This window comes from Enhydra lutris, unplaced genomic scaffold, assembly GCF_002288905.1.
Source record: "Enhydra lutris kenyoni isolate GAN:26980312 unplaced genomic scaffold, ASM228890v2 scaffoldscaffold14, whole genome shotgun sequence".
In the NCBI taxonomy this organism is placed as follows: Eukaryota; Metazoa; Chordata; class Mammalia; order Carnivora; family Mustelidae; genus Enhydra; species Enhydra lutris.
This window is the reverse complement of record NW_019154098.1, coordinates 26,541,229-26,558,615: the sequence shown is the minus strand read 5'-3', so window position 1 is coordinate 26,558,615 and position 17,387 is coordinate 26,541,229. Positions and strand designations below refer to the sequence as shown.

General features: G+C 33.5%; 1 protein-coding gene across 2 annotated transcripts in view; it reads right to left on the bottom strand.

Moving 5' to 3' along the window:
- The window catches only part of LOC111146567 (CUB and Sushi multiple domains 3), a 1,261,269-nt gene that overhangs the window by 562,946 nt on the left and 680,936 nt on the right, over positions 1 to 17,387 (bottom strand). For both annotated transcript variants that reach the window (XM_022502159.1, XM_022502160.1), the window contains one exon: positions 12,066 to 12,178. In XM_022502159.1, coding sequence (XP_022357867.1) covers positions 12,066 to 12,178 — 113 coding nt within the window. The remainder of the gene's footprint in view (positions 1 to 12,065; positions 12,179 to 17,387) is intronic.

The window sequence follows — 17,387 nt, the reverse complement described above, 5'->3', positions numbered from 1 at the left end:
GTTTGATTTCATTTTTTTTAAACAGTCCCTTTTGATGAGCAAATGTTCTTAATTTTGATGAAGTCCAATTTATCAATTATTTTCTTCTTTAATGTCTTCTTGGCTTGGGGTGCTATCATAAAATACCATTAACTGGGTGACTTAAACAACAGAAATGTTTTTCTTACACTTTCAGAGAATTAGATTCCAAGATCAGGGTACCAGCATCAGGTGCTGGTGAGCAATTTCATGTTGCTAATAGACAACTACCTTCTTCTCCCTCTGTGCTCACTAGGACTTTTCTCAGTGCAGTGCTTGGAAAGAAAGAGTAGCTCTGCAATTATTTCCTCTTATAAGGATACTAATTTCATCATGCAGGTCTCACCCTCACAAGCTCATCTCAACCTAATTATCTCCATCTTCAAATAGCATCATATTGGGGTTAGGATTTTAGTATTTAACTTTGTGAGGACATAAATATTTAATCTATAACATATGACGTGCTTTTGGTCTTCTAAGAATATTAATCCTAAACTAAGGTAAATATGCTTTACTTCTATGTTTTCTTCCAAAACTTTTATAGCTTTAGCTTTCATACTTAGGTCTATAATCCATTTTAAGTTATTCTTTGTATATTGTATAAGGTAAGTGTTGAAGGTTTTTTGTTTTGGCATGTGACTATCCAGTTGTTTCAATTCTATTTTTTATACCTATTTATAGAAAAGACCTCAAATAGCCAAAGCAATCTTGGAAAAGAAACAAAGCTGAAATTATTACAAACCAAAGTTTCAAGGTATATTACAAAGCTATATTAATCAAAACAGTGTGGTACTGGCACAAAAATAGACCTATAGATCAGTGGAACAGTATAGACATCCCACAAATAAACCCACACTTATATGGTCAACTAATCTATGACAAAGAGGCAAGATTATACAATGTGGAAAAGATAGTTTTGTATTTTTTTAATAAGTGGTGATGGCAAAACTGGACAGCTGCATGCAAAAGAATAAAATTGGACCACTTTCTTATACAATGCACAAAAATAAATTCAAAATTAATTAAAGACCTAAATGTGAGGACTGAGACCATAAAACTAAATGCAAACACGGCACTAATCTCTTGGACATTGGCCTTAGCAACTTATTTATGGATCTGTCTCTTCAGGCAAGGGAAACAAAGGCAAAAAATAAATTACTGAGAGTACACCAAAAATAAAAATGTTTTGCACAGCAAGTAAAATCATCAACAAAACAAAAAGACAACCCACTCAAAGGAAGAAGATATTTGCAAATGATATATTTGATAAGGGGTTAATATCCAAAATATATAAGGAATTTATGAACTTAATACCAAAACAAACAAATGAACAAAAAACAAAAAACAAAAAGAAAGAAAAGAAAAGAAAAAGAATAAAAAGCAATCTCATTAAAAAAAATGGTAGAGGGCCTAAATAGACATCTTTTTTCCAAAGAAGATATACAGATGGCCAAAAGACATATAAGAAGATATTCAGCATCACTAATCATCAAGAAAATGCAAATCAAAATCACAAAGAAATATCATCTCACACTAGGAGCACTAGAATGCCTCGGTTGGTTAAGTGTCTCATGAGCTCAGTTCAGGTCTTTTATCTCAGGATCCTGAGTTTAAGCCCTGAGTTGGACTCCATGCTGGGAGTGGAGCCCAATTAAATTAAGTTAGGAGGAGCCTAATAAAAAAATAAGAAAGAAATATCATCTCACACTAGTCAGAATGCCTAGTATCAAAAAGGCAAGAAATAATAAAGCACTCCTACTTTTATTGCAGTATTATGTACAACAGACAACCTGAGTCAAGTGCCCACAATAGATGAATGAATATAAAAGTTGTTTATACATACACTCACAGTGGATATATCACAAGAATGGATAAGGTCTTGCCATTTGTGACAACATAGATGGACATAGAGGGTATTATACTAAGTGAAATCAGTCAGACAGAGAAAGATAAATACATTATTCACTTATATATACATAATGAATACTATTTATTCAAATATTACTTCCTATGAGCAGACATATGTCTGTTAGACCCATCATAATGTTTTCCAAGCTAATATGGTATAAAAATAAATAAATATATTTAATTCTGAAAGCATTGAATTGTAATATAGATCTTCCCTTTTTCTATGTTGAAAGAATTAAATAGCAAAGAGATGAGAGTATGTTAATCAGGGCTCATTCAGTTAAAAGTGATAGAAGTTGAACTAGCCAGTGGCTTAAGCAAAGAGAAGTTTATAGTCTTACATGATTGGATAAATCAAATAGTCTCACATGATTGGATAAGTCAAGGTCTAGTGTTCCCTTCAGGCAGTTAGGAGTTTCAGTGATGCCCACAGTATTGTTTTTCATTCTCTCCCTTCGCTGATCCTGCCTTGTCTCTATTGGCAAGTTATTGATATAACGTAACAAAAGTAGGTCCCCCAGTAGCACAAGTTAAATGATCCTTAGAGTTTACCATCTCAGAAGAGATTTCCTTTCACCTAGAATCTGTATCAATTGCCCCAGATCCTGGACTGATAACCATAACAAAGGGAAGTTTGATTAGTTCAGCCCAAACCTACAATGTTATACAGAACCTGAAGAGATAAGATTCATTAAAGCCTAGAGCAGCTCCCTCAGTAGGAAAAAAGTGTAAGAGCTGCTCCGCCTGCAGAATAGCAGATTCAGAGGGGGGGGGGGGAGAAAGAGAGAGAGGGAGAGAGATCTAATCCTTGGAATATAGATTAGAAAAAGCTGCTTTTTTTAAAAAAAACAAAGTACATATGAAATGTCAATATATTTTGAAATGGTCTATTTTATAACTTAGAAAATAGTCTAACAAAATATAAAAACAACCCTAATCCAAGAGGAGATATGAAGAGAGTTATAGCCAAAGAAAACATTAAAATTTGCTAAATATTTACCTTTAAGTAAAAAATGTCCAAATGATTTTATAGTAAAGTTCTCTCTTACTCTCAAACTTATGTTATTCAGACTATTCCAGAGGACTGATAAACTCCCTGACACAATCGGTGAAACTGCCATAATCATAAAACCAGCATTAGAAAGAAACTATAGTCTAATTCATGCATTTGATTCAATGCAAAAGTTATAATCAAATTATTAGTAAATTGAATCTGAGAGTGCATTAAAAGATCAGAAACTATGTTCAAGAAAATTTTATGCAGGAAGTGTAGTTTATCCCAGCATCAGGAAGCCTAGGAACACATCTTAAGGAGTGACATATTTAAATATGCACTTGTGTCAATGAATGGAGAAAAGTGACTTTATCAGCTATTCTTAATAAAAACTCAGAATCAAATAGGACTGAGAAGGAACTATGCAGATTTGGTAAAAGGCTCTTTTCCACATATCTGTGCCAAATATCATGTCAAATGTTGAAATAGCAAAGTTATTTTCATCAAAAGAAGAACTGGACAGAAATGCTAGCTCTCATCACTATACTTGAACATGCTTCTGGGAATGCCAGTCTGTTCCTGCAATAGACCTCTGGAAACAATGTTTTTACAACTTTGGGGATAAACGTAGATATGCTAAGGAAACTGGAGGGAATGAAGAGAAGTACCTGAGTGTCAAACGACAATGTAAAGCAATTATCCAACATCAGCATCTACTCTTCTCCACATTATGTCAGGTGAGAATAATGAACCCATATTCAGGATAGTAGTTGGGTTTTCTTTAATTTGCTCATAAATGCCTTCCCACTGTTATAATGCCTAATTATCAAAGAATTAAAATTAATAGGCATTAAATAATATGGCTAAACTACACAGATAAACAAAAATCAACAACTATTCTTTATAGTAGAAATATAATAATAAAGATAAAACAATAATTCTTCCTAATCAGTTATAAATATATAGAAATACATATTTCTACATATTTCTTTATATATAAATATATAGAAAGAACAGTGGTTCTTTCTAATCAGTTATAAAGCCTATTGCAATCCACCAAAAAAGTAGGAACTAGTTAGAAATAAAGTTATCATGAATGAAAAAGAGACTGCACTAAAAAAAATAATAATTTAAATCTAAGATAAGAGATGACTTGAGATAACATTACACAATTCTATAATTCTATTAATATAGATCAACGCAATATATAAAATTGATGCAATCTCATAAAAATTCACAAATAGTTCAGCAAAATTATTTTACAATATAGGTGGAGTTAAGTGTACAAGAATTGTCATGGAAATTTGAAGTAGAAAAATCACAGCAGGAAGATGTTCCTACAAGATATTCCAAAAAGAAAACCTTCAAACTAGTGAAATTGAAGCTGTCTGGTTTGGACAGAAGAAAATAGTTAAATGCATCCAAGCATAAATAAGAACCTTACATGTGATAAATGTGACATTCAATTCTGTGGGAAACATGATAACCTAATTAATAATATTGTTGGCAAAACTGTCTTTACATTTAAAAGAAAACACCCAGGGGCGCCTGGGTGGCTCAGTGGGTTAGGCCTCTGCCTTCGGCTCAGGTCATGATCTCAGGGTCCTGGAATCAAGCCCCGCATCGGGCTCTCTGCTCAGCAGGGAGGCTGCTTCCTCCTCTCTCTCTGACTGCCTCTCTGCCTACTTGTGATCTCTCTCTCTGTCAAATAAATAAATACAATCTTTGAAAAAAAAATTAAAAAAAAAAAAAAATAAATAAATAAAAGAAAACACCCAGTCAAAATACATAAATAAATTCCAGATGAATTAAAGTTTGAAATGTTATATATATATATATATATGTATATGATATATAATATACACATACATATATATACACACACATACATATGTATATATACATATATATGTACATATAGTTTTAAATTTCTTTTTTATTGTTCTGTTTCACTATATAGTACATCGTTAGTTTTTGATGTAGTGTTCCATGATTGTTTGTATACAGTTTTTATATATACTATATATAGTAACTTTAATAAAATATTAGTTACATATAATATTTAATATATTATTATATATTATTTAAATATATATTTATAAAATATTTTAAAATGCACAGCACATATACAAATAGAAATGCCATAAATAAACGGAATGTTAAATTTGATTAGAACAAAGAAGCCAAAAACCTGGTATTATTTCAATGTTATAGAATCAAAATAGACTGAAAGAAAATATTTGCAGTGTATAAACAAACTAAGGGATATATCCCTTATGTGCCCCAAATACCTACAACTTGTTATGAGTATAAAGACTAAGCAAAAATGGGCTAACTTAATGTTTGTATTTGCCAGGATATACTAGGTTATGTTGGACTAACAAATTAACCCAGAGATTTTAGAGGCTTAACAAAACAAAGTTTATATTTTGCTCATGCTTGTATTTTTTAAAGATTTATTTATCTATTCGGGAGACAGAGTGCACAGACGCACACACACACACACACACACACACACACGTATGCATACACACAGGTGTGCACGTGTGCTCAAGCAAGTTGGGGGTAGGGCTGCGGTCGACAGAAACTCAAGCAGGGGCTGGATCTCACCACCCTGAGATCATGACCCCAGAGGAAAACAAGAGTCAGAGGATTAACCAACTGAGCCACCGGGGTACCTAATGCTCATGCTACTTATACTATATAGTTGGGAGATGGGGTGGAGTGGGGACCTTTATGCTCCATTTTCCCTCAGGAACACAAACTAAAGGAAGTAACATCAATTTGTAGCTGTATTACCTGGGAGATACTGTCTCCTTGTTCCTTTTGAAAGAGAACACCAATGTATTCAATGCTTTAGCCTGGGAGTGACTACAGCCACTTAGTTATATTTTAGTCATCGGATGGCCACACTTCATTTCAAGAGGACAGCAAAGTATAATTCTCTGTTGACCCAGAATTAAAGGAAAAGTACATAAATTGTGACCATTAATAATGCCTTCCAAAGAGCATCAAGCTGAAAAATTTCAGAGGATGAAGTCCAGGTTGTTAATAAATCTATGACAAGATGGTCAACAACCTTGTAGCTATTAAATTCAATAATACTGCTTTTATAACACATCAGATTGGCAAAGGCCTAACAGATTAGTAGCATTCCATTTTAGGTTGTAGGGAAAAGCCTCCTTTTTACACTCCTGGGAAAGTAAAAATATAAACTTTAGGAAATAATTACTCAAGATCCATTACTTATTTAAATGTCCATACTATTTTTGGAATCTGCTTCCTTAGAAAAGAAGAAGAAAAAAAATGTATGGATACTTGTACAAGAATATTTATTTCAACATTTTAATATCATGGTAAAGACAATGATGCAAATTGTTACTGGTTCATGTTTAATTATGGTGTGTACGTTTTGTGAGCTATCCTAGAGTCATTAGATGAATACCACCTATCCAAACAAATTGACTGGAAAAACAGTCATGATATATTTATAAATGAAAAGCAGCTAGAAAGTTATATGTATAGTATACCAAAATAAAGACAAAAGAAGAAAGGAAAGGAGAGAGAAAGAGAAAGAGAAAGAAAACAGTGGAAGAAAAAGAGAAGAAAAATGTGCTCTTATAAAAGCATAAAATCTACATGCTTGAATTGTTGGTTAAGATTTTTTCTGGATAGATTATTAGTTAAAATATCATCAGAAGCTATCTATGAAATGTTCTAATTAACCTCTCAAGACATTATCTGATAGGTTAAAAAAATGACACCTCCAGCATTAAATATGTATTTTCAAGAAGCTAAGTTTTTTGATTTGTTTTTATTAAATTTGAAGTTCAATTAGGGTTAAACATTTGTCTGATTGTGTTATTTTCAAATTTTGGTATCAATCCATCTTATCTCTGGCATATGCCCTTATTAGTAAAAACTTGCATTTGACAAATAATGGAATTCCTTGTCCTCAGTTCCACAATGACAGAAAAGGACTGTCAGTTCACTTTAACCATAAAAATTAATGATTCTAAATATTTAACTAAAATGATCATCTTTCATGAAAATGTTCCATTTCAAAATTTTAGGTCATCCCATAAAAGCAGATGGCTTCATCAAAATTTTAGATTCTGGCCATGTGCTTTAGTTGAGAGCTATTTTAATATTTAAATATCTAAATAAATTTAAATTTAAGCAAAGATTTATAGAAATAATATAAGTTTCTGAAAGGCAGCAGTCTTAAAACGTAGAGTTCACAGTCCTATCTTAATTTTGCCACACACCAGCCATGAGATCTTGAACGAATCACCTAATTCGCTGTGTGTTAATTAATTCATCCATACAATATCCATACAATAGGGACAATATTACCTACTTTCTTGGTTTGCTGCTGTTGATTAAATGAGATGATGCACATGTTTAAAAACAGTAATGACTCAGGGCGCCTGGGTGGCTCAGTGGGTTAAGCCTCTGCCTTCGGCTCAGGTCATGATCTCAGGGTCCTGGGATGGAGCCCCACATTGGGCTCTCTGCTCAGCAGGGAGCCTGCTTCCCTTCCTCTCTCTCTGCCTGCCTCTCTGCCTACTTGTGATCTCTCTCTGTCAAATAAATAAATAAAAATCTTTAAAAAAATCTTAAAAAAAAAACAACAACAGTAATGACTCAGCAAGTGCTCACTATTAATACTATATTGATGAGAATGTGCTCCATCACACAACTGAAAATCAGTCAGTTATGATACCTGATTTCTAAAAGCAGCAGATGATAGCACTTTCAGAACTCTATGAAAGCTGAAGATTTTTCTTTATATATGGCTTCTGCCATGAACTTAAGCTCTCTTACCAAATATTTCTAAAGAACATAGATTACTATATGGAAATAAAAACATACAGACATTTGAAATCAGGTGGCTTTTGCTGTGTATACATGTTTTATATGTGTAGTTTTATGTGTAGCTGATGAGACAATGGGAGCTCAGTAGTTTAACTCAAACTTGTGGTGTCATATATATATATATATATATATATATATATATATATATTTATGTCTGTGTTATTTTTTTTTTAAACACTGATCAGGGTCTTCAGCTTGTCTTCAGGCTTTAACGTTTCTGCTTTCCAAAAACACTTAACACCTACATAGGATGTAATATCGTATAATAGAAAGTATCATGAAGTCTACAAACTTAGAGTTGCTTCTAGATTCTGCAGTAGGTTAAAGATCTGATACTCATGTCCGTTCATTTACACATTTCACAAATATTTATTGAATGGTGATTATGTGTTAGGCATTGTGTTGGCTACTGAGAATACAACAATGAACAAAACAGACCAACTTCCTATCATCATAGTGCTTACATCCTAGTCAGTTTTTTCTGATCTGTTAAATTGAGTTATAATTGATACCTCCCAGAGTTCTAATGAGATTTGATGAGTTAATGCAGGTAAAGTGATTGCGATATATAAGGTTCTTAGTAATTATTAATTATCCTTTTAATGTTGCTTAGGTTTTCTCAAAGATGAAAATACATAAAAAAAAAATAGTGCAGTGTTAATGAATGCTGATAGGTCCAGTGGAAAAAACTATTTTCCTTTCTGGTTAATAATCATTTGAAATAATGACAATATAAAACAAGAAAACAAAACTAATCTTCCTAAGGCTAATGGGACAGGATAAAAAGCTAGGTTATTCTTCCCTTTTAGCAGGAACACCTAGTGTCATAACTTGAATCATAACTTTGGCAAACTCATAGATTTCCTGCAGAGAAGGATGGCTGATGTGTTATACCCAAAATGGACATCACTGTTTATAACAAGTAAGGAATATCATTAAACTTCTGAAGAATACAGTGGTATTTTATGCACTTCTGCTATTGCAAACCATAATCAGCATACTTTTATGTACAAAATAACTATTAAATGAATTTTAATTGAATAAGAATGAATTGCATTTATAATAAGGAACTATTTTCTTGATTTTCAACATTTGTTGCTTTTTTATAGTTTAAGATAGTTGCTGTCCAAATTCTATAGAAAAAAGCACTGATATTTCCAAAGATTAAAGCTGAGGTTCTAAAGATAATGATGACTTAATTAGGCAATTATGTATCATTTATATTCACAGATATATTTTTGGTCTTTTAGTCAATAGTATGGTCTTAGAAAAGGCCATTTTCAAACTGAGTTTTTTGGAGCACTAAGGTTTCTGACCATTGGGGAATGCCAGTCCTGCATCAAAGCAGCCCAGCTTTTAATTTTCTTTTTTTCTATTTTTGGTTTCTTAATAGGAGATTTCATTTGAAAATTTATTTTCTTTTAAAGCAAACTTCAAAGGCATGGTCATAGGCAATTAGCAAAACACAATTTAAGAATTAAAATGTATCATAAAAAAAAATCTGGGTTACATAATTTAGTGGCTACCCGTAAAATTAAAAAAAGAAAATATACCAAATGAAAAACATGCTCAATTTACAGGAAAGCTACAGTCAATGCTATGTCATACAAAATCTACAGATGACAAAAAGAAGATATCTTTAGATCAAATCTGGAAAGGTTTTTTAGCAGGTGTTCCATTTAGAACCAACATACTACTTAACAGAGAGCATGGTAATTATGAAAATTATTTTTAGTAGGCAAAGTTGCTAAAGCTATCTGCACATCAAAATTCGAAACTTGTCAAAATGAACCCTGCTTCAACTTTGAGCTCAGGTTTTAAATTATGGAGAATGCAAAAAATATGATTTTCACAGTAGGAAAAAAATCACGGTAAACTAAATTTTAAGGACATATTTTTCCCTCTATTACATCACATTATACATGTTAAATCATTTGTTCAGTTTTACTAATCACTTATGATGACATAGCAAAGGGTTGCTAATGGAAATATGAAAATGGATATATTTCCATCTGGTAATATAGTATATATCTGGCACAGGTCTTATACAACAGAGAAAGTGTTATTTTGTGATGAATGGAGTTAAGAAAGGCTTCACAGAAGAAGAAATATTTGAATTTTGTCTTGAAGGATGGGTGATGTGATGCTGTTAAAATAAGAATAGCGAATTCGGATGGAATTGCCTGAAAGTCCAGAGAGGAGAGGTTTGAAACAACTTGCTGGGATGGAGAATTACAGATAATTTTATAAAATTGGACTATAGAAAGACAAAGACTGGGTGAAGAAAGCTGGAAGATAAGATGTCTCAAGGTTTTGGACCTTATCTTTAAGCCATGAAGAAAATTACGGAAACACCTACAGCAGGAGTGTAACGTGACACTTCTCTACTGCTGGAGATCACCATTCCCAGTGTGGACATTAGATTAAAATAGACTGAAGGAAGGGAAAAGAATAAAGGCATTATTCAGTAAGAATCTCCTGTGTTGGTTTCAACTCTCTCCTTTCTGTAGATGATTTGTGCTTGAATAGTTGGGTATGTTTTTCTCTGTCACTATATTGTGATTTCCCTGAGAGCTAATACCTGGCTCTTCTTTCTATTTTCAACAACTCATTCAGAAGCCAGCACACAGCAGATCCTTAGGATTTTTTAAAAACAATTTTTGAAAACTGAGCAGAAAGAAACCAAAATAATGTTTAATTGTACTACTTTACCATGTAGTTCAGCTCTTGAACTGCACAGAGTGGAGAACATTGTAAATATTGATAGAAATCCCTACTGCTCCGACATGTCCATGAGCTCTATTACAATTGTTTCTTTGTTGAAGCATTATCGTTAATGATTAATACGGTTTCCAAGGTTTAAACAACTACAGGGTCTCTGACAGGTAACCTTCACAGGGTGAAGAAAATAATAAACTCAAGGGGAATATAAGGATGCCAGTTCCCTTTTGCCATTTAGAGTGGAATTTTCTTTAAAAAATGAAAACATCAAGACATAGATACTTTCAACAAAAACTGACCATTCTTTAAATGTTGTAATTTTGTCTTATTTAGAGAGCAGAGATGTGGATTTTTAAATGGAGGAGGGATATATTTGAAATTATAATCAGGGTAACCTTTTTATTATTTTTAACTGACATTTATACAAATTTATTGAACTATTCAAATTAATATAGCACCAAATTAGTCACAAGTTAAAAACACAAGATGCCTGTGTTCGGTCTCCCTGACAACATCAAGCATTCAGTTCCGTGTGTCCAGATATGAAGGCATGGCAAGCCAATGTTTGGAAAAGGAAACCGACTACAAATTATGATTATGCAAGTAAGAGAATTCTAAACAGCTATTGTTAAAATTGAGAAGAGAGAGAATAATGATTTTTACCACAACAGAAATAATAAAATCAAGCCACAGAATGTTCTGATGGTTTCTTAAAACTTTTCATTTCTTAAGGTATAGATTTCAATTGAATTTATTAACATTCACTATTTTTTCAGTTAGAATTCTATATTCACATTTCATATATATATATATATATATATATATACACATACACATATACATATATATCCATTATCTCCATTGTCTCTATTTGAGTTTAATCAAGGTTCATCAAGGATATTTATGATTTTATAACACTTGCATCTATCTCTTATAAATGGAACTAAAAGATTCTGTTGTGCACAGGTAATTAATCATCAATCTGCATCACTACCAACACCGGGTGGGCAGTGGTAATTTAGCACATCTGTGGTCTATGACTTACACAGGAATTGATCATTTGAACACCAAAACGATGTATTTAATCTGAAAGAATAACTGGTAGATCCATATGACCCCTTCAAAAAATGGTACTCTGGATTCTGGAGGAATTAAGTCCTTTACTTTGAATTTTAGTATTACCTAATTAGTATATTATTTTTGCCAGGCAAATTGTATAAAGTATATAAAATTACATTGTCTATTCTGGGTAAGGCTAGGAGTCCAGGGTGGCTAACATATAGGGATAGTACAGTGGACTGCGGGGAGACGAGATATGCAAAATAGACTACATTATAAGGGGAAAAAAGGTAGGCCTAAGTTTATTTAAAGAAAAGTGAAATCAACATTTATAGTTAAATTAAAAAGAAAAGTATTTTGTTAGAATATATTCTTGTTTATGTTCGGGGAAACTTTTTATTTCGTAGATGCAATTAAACTTGAATTTAAAAGTATTCTCTGGTGGTATTAAGATAACATACTTCCCATAGTAGCCATTCATCATTACCTTTGTAGTTAACCTTGAAGCCAACGGAGCCGACACTTTCATCTGTTTGAAGGTGCAGCCACATTTGGCTACTCATGCTCACTATCAAGTCTGGCACAAAGCTTCCAGTCAGCCTAAAAAAGAGATGGACGGAGAAGAGAGAAATGGGTTATTAAAACACTTTCTGCATGCAAATGATGACACAGAACTGTTTCTCAATACTTTCTTGGCTAGAAAAAAACAACCGTCAGATAAACTTGCAAGGCTATGCGTTGATGTAATAGAACAAACAGCACAATTTAGTGATCAAGATTTATTAAAAGTAAGTATCATTTCATGTGTTTAACTAGGTTAGGTCTTTCATAACCCTCAGGCAAGATACTAAATTTTAGACTATCAGAGAAACTTATACTCCTTTTTGAACTGAAAGGAAAAAGAGGATCTAAAATATCTTTAATTTTTTTTTAAACACCAGGAATGCTCTTCATTTTAACCTTTCAAGTTTTACAGAACTTTGTTCTAAAGAAATACTGTGAAAAATATTTAAGCACTATGCAAAACAATAAAATAGCAAGGAATTGCAGTACTGATATCAGACAACATATGTATTTTTTTTTTTTTACTGCAAATAGTTTCATCTTAAAGAACATGCTGGTAGTTTGATATAGCATCACTGAATCTATGCATTAATAATCTCATTCAGTAATGCTCAATTTTATAATTGTAAAAACGGAAATTACCTCATGTTTCCTCTGTCATTAATTATGTTACAGTCATATACTTGAACCAAAGCCAAGGGTCATATAAAGAAGGAAAGCAAATGCGTAAATAAGACCTTGGGGGGAAAAGTCTGTCGAGAATAGGAAGAGGGAAAAAATGGACTCACTGCTGAGCAAAATATCCATAGTGATAAGGAAGTTTAAATTATATACTGAAAAGAGAGTCTTCTAAAAGGGGGAATTCCTAAGTGTTTGTGAACTTTATTGCTAAGATCATGAAGATTCTGGGAAATTACATGAGGAGAGAAGGTATACATTTTCCCTCTGTAATAAAATGGGCATTTTAAGAGAGCATGTGTTGGGATAGAGGCTACACTACAATTACACCAGCAGAGGGCAGCACTGATGCCCATATCCCCGAAGCGACCACAGCGGCAAAATGCTTGGCTCATCATCTAGCCACCAAAAGGGTAAAATAACATCAGCCGACTGAGTTAAATGTAACTGTGTTACCAGTGTCCAGTGTTACAGAATTTATGGGGACTCTATCTCAAATAAACCGAGTTAAATATTATGTCTTAATTATGGGATTATATGTGATACTGAGGAACACTGTGAATTATACTGTATTATGGAATTTTAAGGTATGATGTCTTCCTGCCAGATTAAATTTAGAATTATTATAATATTAAAGATATACATACATACATTCTCCTTTGTAATATAGGTGTATATCTGCCCCATGTATACATATTTGTGGGTATACATATCTGTGGGTAAACACACACATTCCCCCCCATCATTTGGAAAGATCATTCAGTGAAACTTTGTGGCATATGAACTTTCAATTTTCAAGTTGGTGAGCTCATAAATACTACTCTTTTGAGCTATAGTAGGGAGAGAGTTTATGGGCAAGAGTAAGGAGAACTCAAGCTCTGAGACATGACAGAAAGCAAAATGGTTCATTATGAAGTAGGTATGAGATACACCATATCAAATATGCCAACAATCCGCCTCACACTATTAAAAGTTGTTTTCAGGAGAAGATTGCATAATTGCTCCTTCTTATGTTCTCTTATTTCCTTTCAGTTCTGTACTTTTACTACCCCAAACCTCCAGCATGATATTTTGTCAGTTCATAAAGAACAGCTAACACATACAGGCAAAGTTGTTCCTTTGCTAACTTGTTCTCCTGTGAGTCCACATTCGTGGCTGGTGTAAGGGTAAATACAAATCTGAAAAATAATGATAATTAAACTAAAAAATTCCCTGATGCCACAAAGGGAAGAGAAAAACCCCCTTCTCTTTAGCATTTCCTTTAGAACACTCGAAATTGTAAATGACCTCTGTTTATTTCAATTATATAAAAATCTTTTAAGTTAAATAAGCCTCTTGCTAATGGTGCATCCCGTGAATGTCTTTCTTGGAGGTCTGGGTGTCATTTCTTTGAAATGTGAACGTTAAGGAGAATATTGTTCTGTATCCCTGTTTTTGTGGGATTTAAGTGTAGGCATACAGATTCATGAGGTAACTTCCTGCCCAACAAAAAGATGGGTGTTTTATTCAAAAATCTTTTTGGATAAGAGCAGTTAACATACATGTAATGGATTGTATCTGCCTGACTGTATGAAAAGGCGAGATTTATTTCTTTGCAATCATCTTGGTGGGTTGCCTCTGATACACATCACAGTCTGGTTCAATGCTTATTAAATATTAAAACTGTTTTATTCTTGCTTACATTTTGTGGAGAGATTTAACGAGGTTGACAGGTAATTCTATTTTTAATTATATTTCCCCGACAATTTGGTGATGAGGATAGGATCCAAATGGCAGTTCTTGAATTAAATGGACCGGCTAAAGTCTCATGGTCACAAACAATCTAATAAGAGACCCTGGATTATAAAGTGTTTCTTCTAGTGCCCTGCTCTTTTGAAATACTATCTCAATGAACCACCCTCTCAAATTCAAGATTTTATTATTTAGTAAACCAGGGTAAATTGGGCTCTAAAATCTAAAATCATGATCTAAGATCATGATTAGCTTTGATAGTGAAAAATATGGAAAGCCTGAAGTTCTTTCTCTTAAACAGGTAATACCCCTGTCATATTTGGAATACATAAGAGAATTTAGTCTTTCAGGATTTTTGTGTGTTTTAGGAGGGCCTCATACGAAGCAAATTAGATACTTGTATTTATTGGATGGCTATCATTCTAAGAGGAAAGTTAAAAAATGGTTTGGATAATCAGTGGAAAGACTGGGAAGAATGGGAGAAAACGTGAGAATTCAAGGGACTTTCTCTTTTACAGAAGCCCTCTCTTTCTTTCTCTTGCTGTCTCTGCTCCTTCTGTTTTCCCTGTCTCATTATACTTTAAATTTACACCACCACACGTGGGGATGTGTACTAGCTACTGGAATTCTGAAGCCAATAGATTTTGCTCATTTGATGGAGCAAGCATGCTGGGGACAAGAAGATGACCCAGCACTCCAAACAGTAGCCAGTGATCCACCATCCTCGACAACTGTGGAAAAAAACTAAGTGTTTGGAAGACCTACTGAAAGAGACTGCTCACAGCCTTTCCTCTAAAGGTGAGCTGGGAAAAACCACAGTGTTACAAACAGAAGGCAGGTGAATCCCCTATTATTTTCCATCAAAAACTTATTGATGCTTTTTCAGAGTTTACTAGCACAGATCCAGGAACAGGTCAAAAGCGTCCTCTGGTTCTATGTTTATAAAAAATAAAATTAAAAAAAAAAAAAGCGTCCTCTGGTTCTATCCATCTTTGTCTTGGCTCTCTTGTTGACTATCCAAGCTCAAATTAAAGAAAGGGGGGTCAAATGGCAAGGAGAACAACTATTACCCAAATCTTAGCAGTAGCTACTCAGTTTGGGGACAATCTGAACAAATATGAAGAAGAAAATAAGAAGTTAAAAATGGCAGGTTAACTGTTCGGTTAAGACTAATTACTAAAGGAAATTAACTCTACAGTGGTGGCCAATCTGTGAAGAGAACTGAAGAGAAAACAGAATGTTACTATTATAAGAGGCTGCAACACTAGAAGAGGGAATGGAGAAAATAAGACTCCAGGGATGTATAAATTGCAGAAATAGGAATCAAGAATGTCCAGAAGGCTAAGGAATAACTGGGAAAATGGTTTAAAATAGACAGACTGAGGAAATCTCAGCAGTAGGAACTGGTGAAATGTATACTTCAATAACTTTCCCTCTGGCTGATGTATCATTGCTTTTTCTGGTAGATTGTACTGTTACTTATTCTGAAATTTTCCTGGAAAGTCTTCATTTTCCATCTGGTGATAGATCAATACAGGTCATTTGAATCAGCTTTATGCTCCCTTCTTTTCTTTGTGGTTCCAACCTGAATAGATCCTGTGGCTAAGGAACACATTTTCTTCCTTTCTGCTGATTGTTCTATAAACCTATTGGGGAGAGATCTCTTGTGCAAATTAAGACTACCATATTGTGTATTCCATCTGGAATGTCTGTGAATTACCCTCAGAAAAAGCATCTGGTTTGGTTACTGGGTACTTTCTGAAAGAAAAGGGGTATAGTAGGAAATAGCAAGCCTGTACCACACTGGAAAAGTACCCTGAGCAGAAACAAATCAATGTATTACTTTGGGCCCAAGGAATAACAACACTAATTTAATCTAAGATGTATAACCCATAGAAATCCCTTATCAGAAGCATTAGTCTTATGTTGAACAATACCCTTTGTTGAGGGCTCAATTAGAAGGGAAAAACCAGTTGTAAAAAAAAAAAAAAATTAGAAAAAGCAAAGGATAATTATAAAAGAAAGGGCACTCACCCTATAATATTAATACTGCCAAATTCCCAGTAAAGAAGTAAAGTAAATATGATAAAGATGGTTGACTTTTGTACAAGATCTTAAGGAAATAAATAAAATTGTTCCATTAATGTGTATAGTTCCTAAACCAGAACTTTTAATAACTTTGGTAGCATTGTCTGAAAGGTTTTTCTCCAATCTATCTATTTCTGTTTTGTTTTTGTTTTCTTCTAGCTCTTCTCATGGACAAGTCTAAATCTTGTTCACTTTTACTTATGAAGGAGTCCAATATTTATGGCCAAAAAAAAAAAAAAAAAAATTCAAGGGTTTCAGTATTCTCCTACTATTCCTCTAGTCATTTATGGGAAAACTTAGAGACAGCTCTCCCGCCAGAAGGATCCATAGGTATTCAATATATGGATGGTTTGCTGGTAGAATCAGAAACTAAAAAGCCAAGCAGAACTGATGCTTTGGCTTTGTTACAATTCCCTCCGTTCACAAAGGCACAAGGCCGCACGAGATAAGCTGTATTACTGCCAAACTGAGGTTAAATATTCAGGTATCTGTTGATGCTGAAGGCCCCAAAAGGATATAATACAGTCCATTTTGCAAACGAAATATCTTATTAAATAAAGTCCCCAGTTTTGGGGGACTAAGAGGATACCGTAGACAATGAATTCAAACTTTTACAGAGAAGACAAAACCTCTGATAGAGCAATTGTGTGATGACTGCTCAGTGTCATCCCAGCATTGGGAATTCTGAATTTGGAAAAGCCTTTCTAGTTGTGTTGTCATGAAAATAAGGGTGCTGCGTTTGGAGTGT